This window comes from Cyprinus carpio, chromosome B11 (assembly GCF_018340385.1).
Source record: "Cyprinus carpio isolate SPL01 chromosome B11, ASM1834038v1, whole genome shotgun sequence".
In the NCBI taxonomy this organism is placed as follows: domain Eukaryota; kingdom Metazoa; phylum Chordata; class Actinopteri; order Cypriniformes; family Cyprinidae; genus Cyprinus; species Cyprinus carpio.
The window spans coordinates 10,510,013-10,533,017 of record NC_056607.1 but is presented as its reverse complement, the minus strand read 5'-3'; the positions used below and the strand labels follow the sequence as shown (position 1 = coordinate 10,533,017).

Below are 23,005 nucleotides of genomic sequence, written 5' to 3'. Positions count from 1 at the left end.
GCATCATGACGCCAGTCTTCAGTGTCACATGATGCTTCAGAAATCATTCTAATATATATTTTGTAATACGAATTTATACATAAGTTTATTTTTCATTCACAGTTTTTAATATTTTTGTGGAAACCTTGATACTTTTTTCCCCAAATAATAATAAATATAATGTTAAAAAGAACAGCATTTATTTGAAATGGAATCATTATTATAAATGTATTTACTGTCACTTTTGATCAATTTAATTCATCCTTGCTCGATACAAAAATAATTAATTTAATAAAAAATACAAATCTTAATGACCCCAAACTTTTAAACATTTGCTCAGGCATGTGTCTAGAGAGAAATGCAAACTGATGATTAATTAAAGAAATTTGGGTTAGTTACTGGTTGACAATAAACACATGATTATAAAAAGAGAACCGACATGAAATGCAAAAGTATAAAAATCAGTATCATTGACAATCGCAGAAATAATAGATGCTGAAAATATGCTGATGTTTAAATAATGGCATGATGGTTGCAGTTAATATTAATGGATTAGTTCACCCCCAAAAATAAATATTTCACCTGTCCTGTTTGCCTTTGTGTTTCACAGATCAGTCATATAGGTTTGGAACAACATGAGTGTAAGTAAATGATAACCGTTGAACAAAGGGCCTCCTCTGCTGTCAAGAACTCATATTTTATAGTGAATAAATCATTCTAAAAAAGGAAAGAATACTAATGGGGTCCAAATGAGATCAAATAAACAAGCACGCTTGTTGATGTCCATAAAAGGGTAAAGGAAAGAAGTATTTTCAACTGCATTCCTTTAACAACTGACAGTCTGTTTTTTAAAGAGGAATTTTTGTTTGAAAATATCAACCTACATATATATGCAAAAATATATAACTTATCAGCCCATCATTTTTCACAGCAGACTGAATATGGGATTTTGTTATAACTTTAACATCAGTTCCATATGGAACATGCACACCAACTGCAAACTGTTCTCAGAGTTTACAGCCACAAACAGTAAGAATAACATGATTGTGAAATAACTGGTAAGAAACATTACTGACTTGGTCTGCTTGTAAATCTTAATTATTTTTAAAATGATTCTTTGTAGATGGCACTGGTATTAGCATTAAGAATTGCATCACCTCATATGGTGATTGGAGCGTAAATGTTGGACTGATGAGATATACCTCCCAATGCTGTGCATTAGATCTCTGCAACAATACTGCAGGTAGTACAAACATGTGAGAATAAAGAAACATGGACTGTGATGTTCCTACTTACGCTAAACTTTAACTCTGTTACACTAACAAATATTGCATTTTTTAAAAAGTTTTATATTAAATTGACTATCTATTCTAAACATTTCTACTATACTGTGAACATTTTTGTCACCATGATTTGAATTGACTTGCACATGAATTAAAAGGTCGGTTCACCCCAAAATTAAAATTCAGACATTGTTTACAGACTTCTTTTGCAGAATTTCAATTTTTCTCTCTCTATTCAGTTAATGGAGGTTTCAAGCTTTTAAAAGGACACCAAAAGCCCCATAAAATTGACCCATAGGCCTACAACTTTTATGTCATTATTCACTGATAAGCTTCCTCTCTGGTGAGAAAGATTTGAAGCTGAGAACCAGGTCATTCTGACAGCTTTTTTTTGAACCAGATTAACTGTGTCAATGAAAAAAAATTGCTCAAAGAATGCGGCATATGTCAATTTTAAAGAATAACTGTTTAAATGATCAGTCTGTTCCTCATGAAAAGCTGTTGTATAGATTCAGAAGATTAATAATGCACAATATGGACCAATTGTATGATACTCGCGGTCTTTTGTGTTTTGAGGTGTGGCTCCAGTCTCTGCTTTTCTTTACCTGTCCAGACTCATCTAATGGAATAAAGTGTTACACCTGCAGTGACACAAACTGTTCAACCTATGAAACACTGGATTGTTAAGGTTTTGAGGACAAGTGCATCACTGGAACTGGAGGTGAATCATGGATAACTGCTTCTTAAAATCTAAAGTAATAATGTAAATAAATTGCAGTTCTTTTCTGCTTAACTTTCTACCAAATATCATTTGTCTTCTCTTTTCTTGCAGCTGCATTAAATGGCATCAATGTCACTTTAAAAGGATGTGCGAGCAAAAACTTCTGTGACGATGTATACAAACAGGGATTCATGTTTAATGCTTTATGTTGTGATGGAAACCTGTGTAACAGTGCCCAGAGTCTGACACAGGGAGCTGTGCTGCTGCTGGTACCAATACTTTCCATCCTTTTTTCCATCTGAGATCTGTTTTAGGAGGATTTGTTATGGTTGTATTAGTATGTGTATGCTCTTTTTTTTATGTAAATGTAAAGCCATTTCAAGCAACACCTTTTATGATTAATTGAGGGCCATTCATTTGTTTCAAATGACTACCTCTCTGCTATAAAGTGTGCTTTTGTATTTCTATAATCATGAATCTAATCATGCACAATAAAAATTAAATGACTTTATTAGCAGTCTTAACATTTCTATGACCAAACTCCCCTCCCCATCTTTTTGTTATGTGCAAAAAGATGAGAAAGCGTGAAGAGTAACATTGAATAATAATTTTATATTGACAAAAGTTAAATTACAACACACTCACTGTCACATGAGGTCATACACTTTAGGTAGCCTATATTTGTAAAGTAGAATTATTTATATATTTTCTACAAATGGATTGCATTTTGTGGACACAGCAAGAGAGTGATTTAATTACATTGTGAAATGATAAACAACTATTTGGACTGAATTTTCATTTAATCAGAAAACTACAGGAAATGTTAATGTTGGCTGTTTGCATCTTTGGATATACAATATTATTGAAAAGACAGTTGGGATACTTTGAGGGTTAAGTGCATGCTGACTCACAATTTTTAAAAAAAATTTAATCAAGCACAGAATAACCTCTGCGTGTTTGTCTGGACATGTTAAATATAAAAGTAGGCTAGATGCAAAAATACAACCACAAACATTAATCCACAGTATACCAATGCTTTCTTAAGCTGTTCTGTAGCTCTACAGATACACTTCCACGGAATAATGAAGGATGGCTGAACATTTACTTAAAAAAAAAAAAAAACAACCTTTTCTGCCTCCACCTAAGCTCCGCCCACAGACAAACGTCACAATATTTACTAACAGAAAAAGGGTTTATTCATCAAATTAATAAAATTAAAACCTAATATGGGGAATGCTTGGCTTATGAATATTAATCAGGTTACGTGACTGGTAGTCTGCCAAGCGACGTCTACAGCGTAAGTAATATTTATGAGGGATGGTGTCGCCACAGTAGCGATTATTCCCGTATGCTGGTGGGCGGGGTCTGTCAACTCCAGTCAATGCTTCAAACGAATCAAGCAGTCACCCGACACTCCAACACATCTCTTTAATCATGTTTTAGAAGTTTCGTATCTGGCTTTATGCACAGATTAAACTGAATATATTGTGGTAATATAAACTGAAAGCTGTTTTCCTTTCTTCATTGTTTTTTACAACCACGTCTACATGTTCAGAGTTGGAAATGCAGTTATTGATCCATCCTGAGATCTGTACTTCACCGGTTTAACATCACTTAACAGGTGAGTGTGTTCTTATTGCCTATTTTTTTCCCTTAAATATGAAATTAGATATCTACAAGATTAATTTTTTTTTTCTTGTAAAACATAATTGTGTAATTCGATCATTTATTGTAATTTTGTTACTAATAATTTGGCTAATAAATACAATAAACTAAATAAAATAAAGACTTCATAAGTGGCATCAGCTCTGTTAGTTCCATAGATACAGTGCATTCCAAATACTTTTTCCCCTATCTATTATTAAACTAATCAAATAATCATTAAAACTATTGGTTAGTCTGTGACTCATGTCAGACAAAAGTTAAATCCTCTTTTCAAAGACTAAACAACCTTCAAACTTCAACATTAACCATTCCCTATATGCATGCTACAAATAAATCCTTCACCGGCACTGCCATCACCAAGCAGCCTGTATACAACCTACAGGCTTTGTGAGTATGATCAATTCAAATAAAATTAATCAAAATAACAGGTAGTACGTTTACCATAATAACTGTATACTTAGACTCTCCCTAAAAACAAGTGCAAGTATGCAAGCCTGGATCCAAGTTACTGAATATTTTAAATGAATATAACATTACAACAAGCATTTGTCTAGTCAGGGGAATTTTATTATTTGCGTTTAGCTTTCTTTTTCAATCCGAAGAGACCTGTGGCTTTGATTCTTTTTTGTGTCACTACCAAGCAGTCAAGATCTTTTTTTTTTTTTTTAAAGAAACATACTTTCCACTGTTTCCCTGAAGATGTATAAATGCTTTTGTGTATGTAGTCTGCAGAATGCATTCAGTGCAGAGGTGCAGATGCTGTGGCATGATTTTGAATGGTAATTAGCTCGCTTATTTGTTAAAAAAAGCTCTTGACTGAAAAGCACAACAGTCAGTTTGCAAATTTTGCACAAAAAAGCACGTTTAGTTTGTGACAAGAATGACAATTTGAGAGGCCCTCAGTGTAGAACATGGTGATGAGCTCTGTTAAAAAATAACTCAGATGAGAACCAAGCAATATTATATAGAACATTGTGGTAAGAAGCCAACCATTCTTTCCCAAAGGCCTTTTATGTATGTATGTATGTATATATATATATATATATATATATATATATATATATATATACAGTATGTCTTCATATTTTGCTTAAAATACTTGCAAATAACTTGCAAGTTATGTGAAATAGCCTCTCTATTTTTACCTTTTAATGACTTTCTCTCTTGCAGAGACATGACCTAAAGCTGTAAGTGCAGATAGACATGAATAAGCGAAACCTCTTTTAGTGTTTACAGACTTGAAACGTATCCTTTTGCCATTTAAGACAAATCGAAAAATAATTTCCCCCTCAAATACATTAAAACATTCTTTATGTCATCACTGATTCACATAATTTTATATTTGAAACCTTTCTTTTATAATAGTATGCCCACTTTCCAGTCTCCTATCAGTTGGGCTGGTGTGTTTTAGGTTTTGACTAAATGATCACGGAATTATCATTTTTTTGTGTGTGTCTACTCATTAACCATTTTAAAATAAGCTTCTTTTGTGGTTGTTCTCTCAGGGCTTCCTGTTCTCAGGATGTCTTCACTGACAGACGCCAGCTGGAGGTAACCACAACACTCTACAGCCATTTTCTTCACCCTGAAGAGGACATGGTCCACTGGGCCACTCATTTGGTGACATGTGTCTGGATACAGGCTCTAATGTCTTCTGCATTAGACACTTGTCCCCCAGTGGCTCCCATCGCTGTGGACTTCTCAGTGCCGTACCCCATGCCTTACTTCCAGACCCACAATCCCATCCAGAACATAGTTACCAACTCCTTTTTCCAAGAAGTCTATGTGGCCTCTCAGAATGTCATTGAGGCGGTGAACATCACTCTAGGTAAACTCTGGGAACTCCATACGGGACCCGTGGGCAGTCCGGAGTGTGAGATGTGCAATTTGTGTGATATCGCAAGAGATCCCTTCCGTGAGGACACAGACAACGAGGTGTTGCTCCTAGACACGTTCTTGATGTACTTGTACTCATGTGGAAGCTCCCAGTATGGAGTTTGCTATTTCCATCAACTCCATGAAAATGGAAAACCCCCTGGGCCTTCAAAGTGTTTATTCCGGAAAAAGTTCAACTCTCCACAGTTCTGTCCGGATTGCATCGCTAGTCCTTTGGGAACGAAAGTCTCCATGGTGGAAGAGGGCCAAACGGTGTACTTCTTTGTTGCGGCAAAGGTGAACAACAGCGTAACACAAAAATACGGTCGCATGTCCATTTCCGTACGCCGACCGGTTGCAACCGAGGATGGTTTTTACACCGATGTCAGAGGGTTGACTGTGTTGCCTGCTCTACAGCAGACATACAGCATTGAGTACATCTACAGCTTCTACACACAGGACTTTGTCTACTTCTTGTCTGTCCAACGAGAGAAAACTGACTTGGACTCGTCGCCCTTTCAGACAAGACTAGGCCGTCTGCCCCGCCACGAGTGGGAGATGCGACGCTACCGTGAAATTGTTTTAGAATGTCGCTTTGAGCCCAAAAGGCGAAGGAGAAGCAATGGCAGTGAACCTTTTAAAGATGTGGTCTACAACGTGGTTCAAGCGGCCCACTTTGGCAAGGCCGGACGGGAGCTCGCCGGTGAGCTGGGTGCTGAAGAAGAGGATGATATCTTATACGGCGTATTTGCTGTAACCGATGACTCGGGCGTTCCTGAACACGATTCAGCACTTTGTGCATTTCCGATGGATACGGTAAACACAGCAATAGATGATGGAGTGGAGGACTGTTGCAAGTCAGGACCAGAGCAGCTTTCCAGAGGTCTTTGCCATTTTCAGCCCTGTGAGAGCTGCCCACATGAGGTGGGTGGATTTTCTCAGTTTATTTTGGTTTTTTGTTTGCAATAATCTGTTCATATTCTCTATGGTTTTGAACCATTAGCAGATAAATCATTTTATTGGTTAAAAACAACAGTTTACTGTTGTGTACCACAAAAAAGATCCTTGAATTGCTTTAAAGGAAAACTGCAATTAAAAGTTACAAATAAACATTTAAAATATTTAAATGCCACACTGTTTCTAACATCTAACTTTAACACATGACATTACGTGTGGTTTTGAAGAAATGGCTGTTGGATTGCATTTCTTGTCCATCATCGCTTTGCATGTTGGCCTTATTTTTTGACTCTTCTGTCTGGTCCCTTCTCACTCTCTCATGTGACATGGTATTGTTTTACGTTGAGACTTACCAAGCTTTCCCGTGGGAGTTGTGGTGCCATGCCCTCTTAACAAAAGCTTGAAGGTATTTTAATTGGCTTGCTTCTTTCTATTTTGTTCTTTTGTTGTAAAATGGTTTGAGTGACCACAATGTGGGTCATAAGCCTTGTGTATTCTGTCTCATGTGCTTGTGTATAGGACTTCAACTCCTTCAATTTGAGAGTAACAGTGACACTGAAGGCACTACACTTCATCAAAAATTCTATGGTCTGATGGAAGAAACTATTTAAAAACCTTTTGTAACCATTAATACTGAGACTCTGAGACTGAAGACTCTGAAACTTAGTAAGTTTTATTTTGCCTGTGGCACACACACACAGAATACTAAAACATTTATGCAAGAAATAAAAGCAGCTATTGTAGTCCAATAGAATAACAAATTTGCAAAACAGTTTGGTCCCTGTAGGAAAGTCTAACCATTGTGACCCGAAAAAGAGGTTATGCGGAGTTCTAAGTTCTTGTTTTTGTTGAGTCTGATTGCCTGAGACTTTACTCATAACTAGGAAATGATTTAAACTTGATTCAGACTTGCAAAAGAATGACCCATGCTTGACCCTGGTATACCAACATTAAAACCCTAAATTTCTAAGTTTTTGGTGCTTCCATCATTTTGAGTTTTAACATGAAGTTCAAAACAAGTTGCTTAAGTAGCCTGTGCTTTTGTTCTATTTGTGTGTGTGTGTGTTTTTAACAGCTTTGAAGCTTTTGCTACACCACCTTTGTTATGAATTTCATATTCAAGCTTGCAGTAGTTCTGTGAGATTATCTAAACAGCTTAAATCTAATGTTCCCCTTCTCTGTACTACAGCAGGATTCTCAGAAAACAATCTCAGCCACTTACAGGATGAGTTTTCTTACATTACCGCAAGCATTAGAAGTCTGATTTTGAGTATTGTGAATATACAGGAAGGTAAGCTATTTGAAAATTAAAAAAAGATCATGGAAAAATTATGCACTTGCAAGGCAAAGTGGTCTAGAGGAATATTTTCTGGCATGCAGCAGCTAGATCACTTTTTGGCTCCACTGAAGTTGTCAAAGAAACTTTGAAAAAAAGCAGAACACTGGGTTAATGCATGTAGTATGTATTCTTAAAATATCATGAGTATGTGTAAGTATACTAAATCTTTTCTCAAAATTAGCTCTTTTTGCATAGCCATTTGCAGTTACTTTTAACCAGCATGTGTTAAGGTGATTTTTAATGGATGTATGAGATCAGTTCCCCTTATGTACCACTTGGTTTGATTTTTTTGATATCTTATGCAGTGATTAATTTTTACATGTATAAATTCTATGCCCACTACATACTTAAAAAATACTCTTTTTAAAACCCTCATTCAAACAAAACAAAATGAACTTATTTATATCATATGTGTCAATTTTTTTGTTTGCCTATAAAGCTAATGCACAACTGAAATGAGTGACAAGCTATATAAATGTGGTTCAGATTTCTTAAAAGCTGCAAAGACTATCATGTTCGTGTTCAGATGAGAATTAGCCACTTTTGCCATCTAAACGATGTGTGGGAGAATGTCTCAGAAATCTCATGGTGCGATTGCGAGTTTGCTGCCTTAAAAAGCCATAAAAGCAGTTTACAGATGGCATGTGTGTATGAGTGTGTGTTTGTGCAGTTAAAATAATAGAGTTTTCCATTGAGGTCAGTGTTTATGGGACGTGTGGAAAATGAGAAAATGACAGTGTCATTGTTGAGATTCTAATGAGAGACACTCACCAGATCACTCATTTTGGGTGCATTTGTTGAAAAGTATAATTTACCACATTTGAATAGATAGAAGTGCTGCTTTTAATTTATTATTATTAAAAAATATTCTGCAAAAATAGAACTCATTTAATTTGTGTTAAATCAATCTACTGTATTTGAGTGTTTCCACACTGGAAATGAATTTGTGAAAATGATCATGACTGCCTTTGTATTTCTAAAATAATAATAATAATAATAATAATAATAATAATAATAATAATAATTCAGTTTTGACTAGCTAGCACCACTTTATAAGGAAAGTTCACACTCACAGCCACTTCACATTTGTCTAGGTCCATGATTTGGTTAGTCAAGGATTGTGTGGTTGTCTTTTGTCTGATGTTGGGAATTTCAGTTTTTTTTTTTTTGGATTGTCAGATTCCCAGACAATACATAAATTGGAGAGAGCGACATTTGATAGTTTAAAGCAGATCAGAATAGAACCGCAGATCACTGCAGTACTGAAGTACCCAAATGAGAGATTGAGTTCTTTTGTGTTATGTTAGGAATTCTTGTGGTGAGAATCTAAATTGGTGGCCTAGATTACTGGAATATCCAAAATATACAAAACATTGTCCACATATTTCACTAAAATGTATTTTCTTCTTAGCTCTAGAAAACAAAATGCTAAAACCATATTTTTTAAATACACTATCTATCTATCTATCTATCTATCTATCTATCTATCTATCTATCTATCTAAAAATACTTTAATAAAGCAGTGCAATGTTGATTATTTTATTGCATATGTATGATCAGAGCATGGAGCACAATATGACCTGCAGGGATCAGCCCACCCTGGTGTCTCAGCCATACTACAGAGTCGACCTCTTCAACAGACAGATGAGAGGTGTTCTGCTCACTTCACTGCTGGTCACCAGCATCGAGAACAAGACAGTGGCTCATATAGGCACATCAGACGGGAGACTCCTGCAGGTATGGCTCATAAAGAAGACTATGCCAGTTTCAGTAATCATTACTTTAACCTCTTTTCTTTTTTATGCCACAGCTTGTCCTAAAAAGGTCCAGCCCCATCATCTTTGCTAATTACTCCATTGTAGAGAACCAGAAGGTGTCGTCTACCGCAGCGGTTCTCTCCCCAGACCATCTACTGTTTGTGGTTGGAGATAAGGTGTGCAGCATAAAATAATTAAAGGAATTCCAACCATGATTTCCCTTACATTTTTTTTTTAAAAGTAGTATGCAGTATGAAGTATGCTAGTATTCCAGTTAGAAATGGCCAAGATTACAGAAGGCTGTATTCCTTTTTTGGGCTAATGATGGTTATATAATTAAAACTGGCAGATGATTCAGGTGCCTCAGAGGGGTCCGGGTTGTCGGCACTTCCTCACATGCGCTATGTGTCTGATCGCACCGGAGTTCATGGGATGTGGCTGGTGCTCCGGTCAGTGCACCTGGGCTTCTGAGTGCAGGAAACACTGGGAAAATGAGTCCTGTCCGCCCGGCATCACAGAAGTGAGATATTAAGCGTTATTATTTGTTAATAAGGTTTATCCATCAGTGACTCCTTTGTAAAAAAATATTGTACAGTCTTCAACAAGAATCTAGATTATAAAACTAGATTAATACTTTTCACATATGTTTAATAGTCTTGACAATATTTGAAATATTAGTAATTTATATATATATATATATATATATATATATATATATATATATATATATATTATTTTAAATATTAGATAAGTACTCGTATTGATATATGTAAATATTTATATATCTCATTTATTTTGAGCAGGCATATAGCAAATGCATATGGAAATGTTCTGTGTAGTTTTTCCCCAAAACAGCTCCCCTGGATGGTCAGAGTGAGATGACTCTGTGTGGATGGGAGTTTCAGTCGCCCCTGCGACCCGCCATCACGGCCAGAACCCATGAGGTGAAGCTGGGAGAAACTTCCTGTGTGGTTCAGCCTCACAAAAGCAACAGCACTCAGTAAGTATTACTGATTTCATGCGGGCTTATTAGTTGACTGAAACTAAATCTGAAACTAAAAGAAAAAGAAAATTGTAACTAGAAATAAATACTACTTGCCAGAGCAACAGTTCTCATTTTAATTATTTAGTTTAACTTGATGTACTAAAATAATTAAAGCTAAAACTTACAGTACTAAGAAAGATACACATACTTTATTCACCGAGGATGCATTAAATTGATTAAAAGTAAAAGTAAAAAACAATTGTTTTAAATAATTGTTCTTTTGGACTTTATGTTCCTAAAACAATCATGCATAATAGATGCATACCAGATTTCCAACAGAACATAACAGTTTTGGTTACATTTTATGTTTTTTTTCAAAGGAAACTGTTTATGTTAAAGTCTGGAAATTTTTATGCTCAGCTTGTTGTGTAAGATCCGTTCTGGGGCAACAGAGCCACTTTTTAAATCCGTGAACATCACAGCTAAGGTGCATGAGGGCCGAGTGGAGGGCCGATATTCCATTGAAGGAAGTGCAGAGATGCCTGGATTCACCTTTGTGGTAATTAATTTAAGTTACACAAACAGAACATCAAACAAAAATCCTCCACCTGATTTTTAACAATAGTCATTAGTAAGCTTGTTGATAACCTTTGCCTAATATATATATATTTTTTTTTTTTTACACCAGGTTCCAAACATCACTGAGGTCCAGCCTGACTATGGGCCTGTTAACGGAGGAACCCTCATCACTATCACAGGTCCTTATCTGGACTCTGGGAAGAACAGGAAAGTTACACTTGATGGAGAAACATGTCCAATCCAAAGGTGTGTGTGTATTCATTATATCAAGGCTCTTCAATGTGATGGCACTGCAGAGGGTCTGCTAATTGTATAAAAACATTTTAATGTAATTGTATAAAAATTAGATACACTGTTGTTTAAAAGTTTGGGGTTGGTTAGATTGTTTATGTTTTTGAAAGAAGCCTCTTATGCTCACCCAGGCTTTATTTATTTGGGGGAAAATAAATGTAAACAATGTATGAAGTGACCCATTAAAATTTTCAGCTCTGTCTATTAATTTTCTGTGTTTAAGATTATATACAGTATGTAGTGTTTGTGTTCTAAAGGGAATGTTGTTCCACCTACAGTGTATCTGTGGTAAGAGGAAACCTGTCCTCCATCATATGTTTCTCTCAGCCTGTGACGGAGGTGAAAGATGTGGTGCTCCGTGTTTACATCGATAAGTCCCGTGTGGAGACCACTAAAGTCTTCCGCTACAAGAAGACCCCTGAGATTCTTGCTGTGCTGCCTGATTGCAGCTTTGACAGGTAAATTCAAAGTCATTAATTTTTTTACTTTTTGGTAGTTCAGAAAACAGCCTTTCAGAGAAGATATAGAATGTCTAATATTTTATTTTTCCAAATTGCAGTGGGTCAAGAATCATCATTGAAGGCCGAAATCTGGACTCTGTCTACAGAACTGTCGTCTACTTTAAACCCAAAGAAAGCCACCTTAAACCTGTTTCCACTGTATGAAGTGTAAACTTTCACTCCCGTATTGATCTATTGCTTTGTTTTTTTTTAAAAGTGGTCATATCACCAGTGAGGAATCAAATTTTGCTTAATATTTTAAAATAAAAATCTTTAAGTTTCAGAACTTACAGTGTGCAAATATATTTATTGAAAATAAAGTTAGATGAAAAAATGTTATTTTAAAATCCTCCAGAACATTAACAGAAATTTAGCCCAACCCATGTTAATGTAATAAGAAGGTAGCAGGATAAACAATATTCACTACTAGAACTAGTCAAATTTTGTGCAGCTTCTGGGTGTGTAGCACCTACAGCTCTGCAGATGCAACATTATCTAAATGTTAGAAGAGTGGCTTTTACTTTTCAGTCTGATCTCAGTTTGAGCAGCATGTTTTCAAAGCATTGTACCTTATTTTTTTGTGTTTAAGGTCATATATTTAGTGTTGGGTGATTCTGTCTCCTTTTATTAATGACCACAACAACACTACACAGGTTTTTATAACTTCACAACAGACTTATCTCAGTTCTTCCACTGAGAGCTGTGATCATGAATTAAAGATTAAAGTCTTTTAAATCTATACCTTAGAAGTACAGCTTTAGCATTTGCCAGTTTCTGGATCAAAGCAAACAGATATAGATTCCTTCTTTCACATTTGCTTCATACTGTTGTTCCCTGAAGGAGTGCAGAGGGAAAGCAAAACCCACCCGTATGGAGTGCATCACCCCTGTCTTCCATCGAGATGAGACAGAAGAGGGCGAGCTCTCGTTTGACATGGACGGAGTGCTCGGCCTGTGGAAACAAGACTTCTCCTACCACCCCTATGGCAGACCCATCCCGTTTGAGACTGAAGGTCACATACTGAGACTCTACCCCGGGTTTGATGAAGTGTCCTTGCATGTATGTAGATATATCCATGAGTACAATCCCATTATTGCATTGCAGCACTTTTTCACTTTGAATCATCTTTCTGAGAAAACATTTAACATTCAAAATCTTTCTTCTTCATGACGCAGCATCAGAAGTTGAACCTTGTGAGCTCCTGCATGTCGATCACCATGACGGTTGGAGATGTTGACTGTGGTGCTAAAGTTTTAGATAATGAGATCACATGTAGGATCCCTAATAATCTCACCATTCCCAGTGAGGGTTTACCTGTGAAGGTGAGTGTTTGGAAGTGGGTCTAGATCTATAAATGCAGTAAAATATCTCGTCTTTAGCCAAAGCAAATTAGTTGCATAATACAACCTCACAATAATGTCAGTATTTTCCTGTACCAGGTAACAGTTAATGGATACACACATAATGTTGGCACCGTAATCTTGGTCAGTAACCACTATATGGTGGGTATTGTGCTTGGCATACTGGCAGCTCTGGTCACAGGTGCAGTTATGGCCTTTATCGTGCTGAAACACCTGAGGAAACAGAAGAAAGGTGAGCACAAATTATGCCATGTCTTACTAATGTAAATCGTTTACAGTCATTCCTAAATTTCATATCTTAACAAGCACAGCTGTTATGAAAAAAGGCAATTTTATTCAGTTTTATCCTTCTTTACCCACAGCTTCGCTGGCAGAAAATCGCCTGTCTTACTTTTCCCATAGTCGTTCACGTAATAATAGTGTGGATTTATGTCCCTTAGGAGACTACAGACGTGGTGAGAGAGCATCTTCACATCGGCAACACATTTTAATTTATGTATGTTCTTCATGAAACTTTGAAGTTGAAGTCTACAGATACTTTAGAAACATTACGTTGTTTGGTGTTTGCAGAACTGCCCCTCACAACCATCCCTGCACCTACTGGGGTCGTGGCATTCCCCGGCCTGGCCTACACAGGCACCCTGGACACAACCCTGACCCCTCTCATGCCTCCAGAGAAGATCTCCATCACCAGTTTCCGCCCTGAGCTGCTGGAGGAGGTGAAGGATGTGCTGATCCCAGCCTCCATGCTCAAGGTTCACCTCCACCAGATCATTGGAAAAGGTGTGTTTATAAATAAAATATACTGTATGCTAAAAATAAGTTTAATACACTACCTCTCAAAGCTTTAGAGGTCTGTAAGATTTTTAAAGTATCCTCTCACCATTGCTGGACTTATTTGATTAAAATACAGTAAAAACAGTAATACTGTAAAAATGTTTTTACAATTTAAAATAACTGTTTTCTAATTAAACATATTTTCAAATATAATTTACTCCTGTGATTCAAAGCTGAATTTCAGCATCATTACTCCAGTCTTCAGTGTCACATGATCCTTCAGAAATCATTTTAATATGCTGATTTGCTGCTCAAGAAACTTTCTTATTATCAATGTTGAAAACAGTTGTGCTACTTAATATTTTTTGTGGAAATCATGACACATTTTTTCTTCAGAATTATATAAAGAACATTCAAAATAGCAGTTTTTTTTAACATTATAAATGCCTTTGATTAATTTATAAGTCTTTGCAGAATAAAAGTAGTCATTTCTTAAAAGAAAATAAAATTACCTGAATCTTACTGACCCCAAACTCCAACTTAAGAACAAGATATAGATTAATTTCTAAAAAGAAAGAGCAAAACAAAGCAAAAACAAAGAGTTATTGGAAAAGGGAATAAGGTCATGTCATAAACATGAAAATGATTGGCACTAGGGATGCATGATAAATATCGACACAGTATTAATACGCATCTCGTCAGTAAAGGCGGTTCTGTAAATAGCGGTAAATCTCACATGTGTGTGCTTTCACGTGGAGCAGCATTTACTATACAGAGCTATTGTTCACTGACATGATGCACAAAACCATAATCATATTTTGCGCATGCGCATTTTTTTTAGGCTCTGTGTAGTAAAGGCTGCTCCACGTGAAAGCACGCACATGTAGATTTACCGCTGATTACAGAACCGGCTTTACTGACGAGATGTGCATTAAGATCATGCCAATATTTATCGTGCATCCCTAATTGGCACTATTTATAAACGTTTTTTTTTGTTTTTTTGTTTTTTGTAGGACACTTCGGGACAGTTTACCATGGTTACCTCACTGACCACAACAACAGAGAAATCCATTGTGCTGTGAAATCACTTAACAGTAAGAAACTCCTCATGAAAAGAGCTCATAAAGACACTCATGAAGAACCAAACTACCCTCTCGGGATTACCTGCCTGATAAAAAAGACAGTTATTTCTCACAATGAGCTGCCTTGAAAATTGGGTAGTTGTTAGCTGTAACAGCAATAGTGTTCCTGTTGCTTAAACATTAGATTGTGGTTTTAGCAACAATAGGTCATGGGTTCAATTATCAGGGAATGCATGAACTGATTAAATGTGTATTGTACCTTGAATGCAATATAAGTTTCTTCAGATAAAAGGGTCTGCATGCAGAAATGTAGCAGTGGTTTATGCAAACTTTTAAACAATATTTTGAGACATATTTTATTTATTTATTTATTTTAAAAAACTGATCTCTAAATGTGGCCTAATGGTTAAATGGGGCAGCTGTGGCCTAATGGTTAGAGAGTTGGACTTGTAACCCGAAGGTCGCAGGTTCGAGTCTCGGTGCTGGCAGGAGTTGTAGGTGGGAGGGACTGAATGAATAGCGTTCTCTTCCACCCTCAATACCCATGGCTGAAGTGCCCTGGATGAAGGCACTGAACCCCCAGTTGCTACCTGGGCGCTGGATATATAGCTGCCCACTGCTCCGGGTGTGTGTTCACGTTGTGTTCACTTCTCACTGCTTTGTGTGTGCACTTGGATGGGTTAAATGCAGAGCACCAATTCCGAGTATGGGCTACCATACTTGCCAAATGTCACGACTTTCACTTTCACTTTCATGTAAATTGACTTCAATGGCTTAAATGTACTTGCAACTGTATTTTCTCACATTCTGTCTCTCTGGTAGGAATAACAGATGTGGAAGAAGTGGAGCAGTTTCTGAAAGAGGGCATTCTGATGAAGGGATTTAATCACAGTAATGTCCTCTCTCTGCTGGGTATCCTGCTTCCTGAAGAGGGACTTCCGTTGGTGGTCTTACCTTACATGAAACACGGAGACTTGCGTCACTTCATTCGCTGCGAGAAGAGGGTCAGTTGCTAGAACTTAAACTCTTAACATATCAAATATGTTATGTATTCAGCCTTTTACCTTTGCCTTACAAAATAGGTTTGTATTTGTGGATGGATTTCACAACATAATGTTCTGCACAGCTCAGAATCAAGTTCATGACCTTTACCGAAGCTCCAGCAGTAATGTTTCCAATAATTACACAACTTAATGTGTGCCTGTTATATACGAGTCTTATGTAGTTTTGTCATCTTACCCTAGAATCCCACAGTTAAGGATTTGATTGGCTTCGGGCTCCAGGTTGCTAAAGGAATGGAGTATCTAGCACAAAAGAAATTTGTACACCGGGATCTGGCAGCACGCAATTGCATGTGAGTGTTGCATGCACAAAGATTTGGCTTTAAGGCCCTATACTTGTAGAAGTGAACTAGAGTGACATAATTTCAAACAAAATCAAGCCAAATTAAGTTTGTTTGGGGTTAGTTTTGACAGTTCAGAACAGCTTGCCAAAGCGAACTTTCCAGAAAGTTCAGCTGGTAAACACCATCGAACTACCACTGGTCTGTTTTTGTGAACCTTCTCTGGTTCATTTCTCTGTTTAATCCATCTAGGTCAGCCGTAAGTTCACATGGGAACACACTGGAGAGCTGTTAATAGTAGAAATTAAAGTTGCAATTCTAATTTAAAGCTACAATGATACTGTTTTTTCATGTTTAATACTGTAGTAAGTTGCTTTATTTAAAGCAATCTTTTGTATACAATGCTATAAATAAGTGAGACGTGACTTGATTTGGCTGGAGTGCTGAATTGCAGAGCTCATGCCAACATATCCACATTGTTATGATCAAATGCTTTCTTAACTGCTGTTGTCTCACTGCTGTCATTTTTGTAGTAATTATTTTGTCATTGAGAGGAATACATGCAGCATGTATTTACTTTGTACCTTATAGTATAACGCTGCTCAGGTTTTTCAAACTTCTTTTTACTTCTCCTATATCGGGGGAGTTTAGGGCTCCAAACCAGAATGTCAGACCATTAATTAATTATTTAAATTGACCTACCAACTGTTCTTTGCTTATGTATGTAAATACACACTGAAGCTCAACAGACAATTGTGAATCAGTTGTGAATTTGGAATTGACTGAACCAATATTCTCTCAGGCTTGATGAATCCTACACTGTAAAGGTGGCAGACTTTGGAATGGCTCGAGATGTGCTAGAGAAGGAGTACTACAGTGTCCAGGACCACAGGAAAGCCAAATTACCCGTCAAATGGATGGCTATTGAGAGCCTGCAGACACAGAAGTTCACAACCAAGTCAGATGTGGTGAGCAACATGTTTACTTCAACCAATGGATTACATGTAGGATTTGTCATAAGATCTTCTCAGCAATCTTTTATTTTGTCTTTTACTGTAGTGGTCTTTTGGGGTTTTAATGTGGGAGATGCTCACACGAGGAGCCAGTCCATATCCCGAAGTTGACCCATATGACGTCACACATTACCTTCTAAAGGGCAGACGGCTGCCTCAGCCACAATATTGTCCAGATCCATTGTAAGTTTTTCCATTTTTTTGCAATATGTATTTACGCTCCAACTTACTCTTCTCAGTTAATCAAAATAGTTGACCTAATGTAGAAAGTTTGGTTGATTAAAAGAGGGCGGTTCAGTTCTCTAGACTAGAAGGTTTCCCTTTCATTTGTTTTTGGAAATTGTTCCACAGCAGAACAGAGAGAGTGACATGGCCTTTTGAAAATGCAATGGTTTTAAGTGTTTTTCCACCATTTGAGGTTCAGAGGGTTTAGAGCTTACTCAGTATTCAGAGCAGTGGAAAAGGTCAACTGAAAGGTTATTGTGAATGTCCCTTCAATTATCCAACACCTCAAGCACTGCCCAGAGAGTTAATCATCATTCACTGTCAGACAGATGGAAATATTTAAAAACCAACATAGTAACATTACAAAACTTTGTAAACCTTGAGAAACTTCCAGCAATAACTAACCAAGCCTTTAGCTTTTAGCCAGAGTTGTTGCATGAAAAATATTTTGTGGAATGTTTTAAAAGAGATTTATTTTATTTTCTTTAAAAAAGAAATTGCTTTTATTCAATAAAAATCCATTAAATTGATCAATGTTGACAGTAAAGACTTTTATAATGTTACAACATTTCTATTTCAAACATGCTGTTCTTCTGAACTTTCTGTTCATCAAAGAATACTGAAAAAATGTATGACAGTTTAAAAAAATATTAAGCAACTGTTTTCAACATTGATAAGAACAGGAATGTTTCTTGAGCACCAAATTAGCATATTAAGCCCTGTTTACACTAAAATGGTGTTTTAAAATGAAAACGATCCTTGTCTACACTGGCGTTTTTACTGCGTTTCTACATTTCTTCTTTGTAAAGCTTTAGAATATCTGGAATACATTAAAAACAAACAAAAAAAAATGCATAGTGACTCAGAGTGTAGCAACAGGATGTGCAAACATGACCAGTGGTAAGGTTCAGCAATGGAAACTTTGAATGTGTGTGACTCATGTTCATACGCCTGATTGATGTCTGATTTATGAACACAGTTTGACACTGCCAGTCACTTTTCAATAGAGATTACCCAACTGAGAGATGACTGACCATTACCTCTGTATCTGCAGATTCACCATTATGTTACAGTGTTGGGACCCTGACCCTGAGAGGAGACCAACTTTCTCCACACTGGTGTCCGCTGTGATGAGTATACTGTCCAGCCTGGAGGGGGAGCACTACATCAGCCTGAAGGTCACATATGTCAATCTGGACCAGCCCCGCCCCTACCCCGCCCTAACAGACTCTGCCGATGAATATGATTCGTCAGATGCCGCTGATGAAGGCTAGGTTTCTAGCTGATTGGCCAAGTATTTCAATATTTACTAAAAAGGGGGCCTTGTTGACAAGAAAGTGACTAGGTTTGAAATGCCAGAATGCTATTTTAACAGGACTATTTTAAACTAAATAGTTCACCTTTTACTCACTCTTAGGCCATTCAAGATGTAGATGAGATTATATTATCATCTGTTTTAGATGAGACAAAATGGCTAATAAAACATCACAACAATCTACTGTACAAACACTTTAATGGTGGATTTCTTACAAGCATGCAGCTTTTCACTTCACAAGATGTTAACATCGACTGGAGTCATGTGAATTGTGGATTATTGTGATGTTTTTATCAGCTGTTGGACTCATTTTGACAGCACCCATTCACTGCACATCAGCACCTTGGATGTTTTAAGGGTAAGTAAATTTTCTACAAGTATTCTGTTCCAAAGTCCAAAAATGTAAAATCTTTTGAGTTGAGTTATTCATATGCAGTTCATATGATATTTTATGTATTGCATATAAAAGACACAATACTTGCCATAGAGTCAATACAGTCTAAACTACTGTACTTTCTCATGGCTGTGCTTTTAGTTACCATCCTTCTGGCCTTGTACTGTATGTGCAGTATTTTCCTACACAAAGTATTAAACTCCCAGTAGAAATCTACTGTTCATGAAGTTTTCAGTTTTGTGAGATACCTGTGCATACCTTTGAAATCAAGTCAACAGTGACAGCACATTTATGTTCATATATATATATATATATATATATATATATGTTCATATATATATATATATTTTTTTTTTTACAAATATCAAATACAGAAAAGTCCTGGTCTGCACCACTTGAAGATATTTGTAATCAGTGAGCCTATAGTTGGTATTGTGATTATATCAGATGCTTGTACAGAAAAAGGATTTAGTGCTCAATGTTTGGGATGAGTCAGCGCTGAAAGGTGTTGAACTGAATATATCACTGTGCTGCAGTTATAGCCTGTAGAAATGAGTGAGAATTTGATATCTGTGACGCACATCCCTAAATAAAATCTAATTTTGCCAAAGGTGCCAGTTTTACTGTGTACTTGAACATTCTGGGGTTATACCACCAACCAGCAATATGACAAATGTAGCTTGTCAAACTGAATAATGCATGAATGCATTAATGGAACATATTATAATTGGCAAAATCAGTCTCAATAAGTATTTAACTGCAAGTAATGAAATTATTTATTGACATGGGTATGTAATTTTCATATATTATGTAAGGAAGTTCTGTATTTTTTAGTATTTATAAAATATTAAAATCAGTTGTTGTTCTAATGCAATGACAACAGGTCTATATATTGACATTTTATTCAAATATAAAAATTGTACATTGTTTTTTGGGCAGGATTTTTTGGAGTAAAATATAACTGACATGACTGATATTATATTTGTCCCTGCATATTAACCTGGGATAGAAATAAGTATTTTAACATAAAAACACAAACTGTACCTTAGAGCTTGAGCTATAGATGAACACTAGGGGTCAGTAAAAGCCCTTTCATAATTGAGCAAATATTAAATGAGATGCTTTTTCTTATTGTTTGCTGCAAAAAAAAAAAAAAAAAAAAGGGTTCCTATATGTAATTATGCAGTGTAAATTCCAGTATTTGTGTTTAAAGTAAAATGATTTTTTTGAGTGTGTTCATGTCTTGTTACTGTGTGACAGTTTTAATAAATGACTCCTAGTCACTATGCATTATATTCTGTTATGACTATTTAGACTATAAAACCTGCAATACTGAAATGACTATCTATGCAATTACAAAACTTATTGGCTAACAATGACTGTCTGACAGAGACGTGCAGAGAAAGAAAGAGAGATCCAAGTCAACAAAAGCCACAAAGAACTATACGTTCAGAGGTAGTGAGTCTTATTCCAACAACAGAAACCAATACAAATAAAACAGGAGGAAACAAACATCATAACATTGTTTTTCCCTCCCATGTCCCTTGCTCACTTCCTCTGTTACAAGATAAAAGAACCAAAGTAAATTCCCAGAAGATGCAGCCTTTGATTGTGAGCTCATATCTGCACCAGTGTCAAAAGTGTGTGTGTGAGTGAGGGAGAGAAAAAGAATTTCCTACTGGGTGCGCAGAGATGAATAGTGAGCTGCAGACACAGGCTGCTCTCGCGGCATAGTCACAACCTGCAGCCTTGAACCCTTTCATCATGTTCTAACAGCTCAGATTTAGATCTGCACGCTCTCAACACACATACACAGGCAATTACTGATATACCAACATACAAAGCACATACTTCAGCTCTGTTCCAAAAACCAGTGAACTGCCTTGCAGTTTACCTTTTAAGACAGCATTGAAGACTGATATAATGTTGCTGCTTCCTTTTTTTTTTAATGAAAGTTTTTAGCACTGCAATGCTTGCAAAAATCAATTGCTAATAAAATTGCCAATAGGGTGATTTTTAAACTGTTTTTAAAATGATATTATCTCTTTATCTTACTTCTTTATCTTAAGTCTTAATTATCTTACATCATTTTTTTTTTCTCAGTACCTAGCTAACAAAAATGTTCTAAGACTGTTCCCATTTGGCTTTGAAATTTCTGAATGTTATGTAACTGTTTTAAAACCTTGTTTTTCTTGGAAATGCAAACATTAAACATTGCAAACATTAACATATTGTTCTGTAAACATTCTGAAAAAGTACGATTTTTGCTCTTTTTATGGAAAAAAATAAAATAAAATAAAATGCTGAAAATTTTTACACCCTCAGGCTATCTAAGAGATGAGATTATTTCACTGGAGAAAGAAGTATTATGGATAGAGGACTTATCTGGAAGCTAAAGACATGATAATAATGACGTGATGGATTTGTTTGTTACAATCATGCAGCTTTTCACTTTACAAGACTTTAATTAATGGACTGGAGTCATGCAGATTATTGTGATGTTTTTAACAGCTGTTTGGAATCTCATTCTCATGTTTGGTTCCATCGGTAAGCAAAAGATGTAAAGCTAAAATTCTCCAAATCTATCTTGGATGGCATGAGGGTGAGTAAATCTTCCGCTAAGTTTCATTTTTGGTGAACTTTAATGCTTTCTAGATAGGCAGCTCACTAGGTTTTGTAACAGAGCTCATAATTTGAGTCATTAACGTTACATGCTTTGCTTGTATGACGATACATGCTTAATTCTAATGATGGATTTCAATTGTACAAGATTGAAATCAACTCTGATTAAATGAGCTGACATGATAGATTTATGCTGCTGGAGTTAGAAAGAGAGATCGATGAGGCTAGTGAGTCAAAAACAAGAGGAGAGAGATAAATTTGGTTTCGGTTGTTGTGTTCGAGAGAAAGACAGCTCCAGAGCAAACTGAGAAAGACAGAGAGGCAGGAGGAGAGAATCAAAGACGTTCCGGCATGTGTGAGAGCTTGAAAACACATCCAGGTTTGGGTTATGATCCGTAGGGATCCGTTCCAGCAGTGTTGCTCTGACTCACTCATTATGGAACTCCAAAACAAAAGTTCTACAGGTGCTGGGAGAAGTAAAGGCTGAAAAAACCAAGACTCACTCTGCTTGAGCTTCTGTCAGCCCCTCAAAAAAAAAAAAAAAACCTTCCCTCCTGTAGATGCATCCTGCATGTTTAATGGAAGCTATAAATAATTTACTTTCTTTTTCTTAGAGAGGAGATAGAAGGGGAATATATATACAGGTATACATACATACCATGATATCCAATGGGTTTATTTCTATATTTATATTCTGGAATGATAACACTATATAATAGCGCTGTAAACATCATATCACTTTTACACAGATAAGTGAAATGTGATGCATATAAATGTGCAAGTGCAGTTACGGTCTTAGTGCACATGAGCAATTTAATAGGCAACAATGACTGTAAAAACAGGTTGAATTTGGATTGATTCAGCATCATTTGAAAACAATTTGTTCCATAAAACCAATCTCGTTTGCAGGGTGAGTCAGAATTTTCCCCCTCTAACAAATTAG

General features: G+C 36.3%; 1 protein-coding gene and 1 long non-coding RNA gene across 2 annotated transcripts; both read left to right on the top strand.

The window, feature by feature from the left end:
• The first annotated feature begins 192 nt into the window (after positions 1–192).
• Positions 193–2,494, top strand: LOC122138888. The gene is made up of 2 exons (XR_006155865.1): positions 193–1,983; positions 2,095–2,494. It is a non-coding gene; the product is annotated as an uncharacterized LOC122138888 (long non-coding RNA).
• An 879-nt stretch (positions 2,495–3,373) lies between these two features.
• Positions 3,374–19,657, top strand: mst1rb (macrophage stimulating 1 receptor b). Its single transcript, XM_042733878.1, has 21 exons — positions 3,374–3,604; positions 5,154–6,447; positions 9,380–9,556; positions 9,630–9,752; positions 9,926–10,096; positions 10,416–10,576; positions 10,982–11,120; positions 11,250–11,386; positions 11,710–11,889; positions 11,991–12,090; positions 12,772–12,990; positions 13,107–13,253; positions 13,371–13,524; positions 13,655–13,747; positions 13,863–14,075; positions 15,083–15,163; positions 15,974–16,155; positions 16,396–16,505; positions 17,296–17,461; positions 17,553–17,689; positions 18,786–19,657. The coding sequence occupies exons 2-21, from the start codon at positions 5,245–5,247 to the stop codon at positions 19,003–19,005; spliced, it is 4,113 nt and encodes a 1,370-aa protein (XP_042589812.1). The 5' UTR covers positions 3,374–3,604; positions 5,154–5,244; the 3' UTR covers positions 19,006–19,657.
• The last annotated feature ends 3,348 nt before the right edge of the window (positions 19,658–23,005 follow it).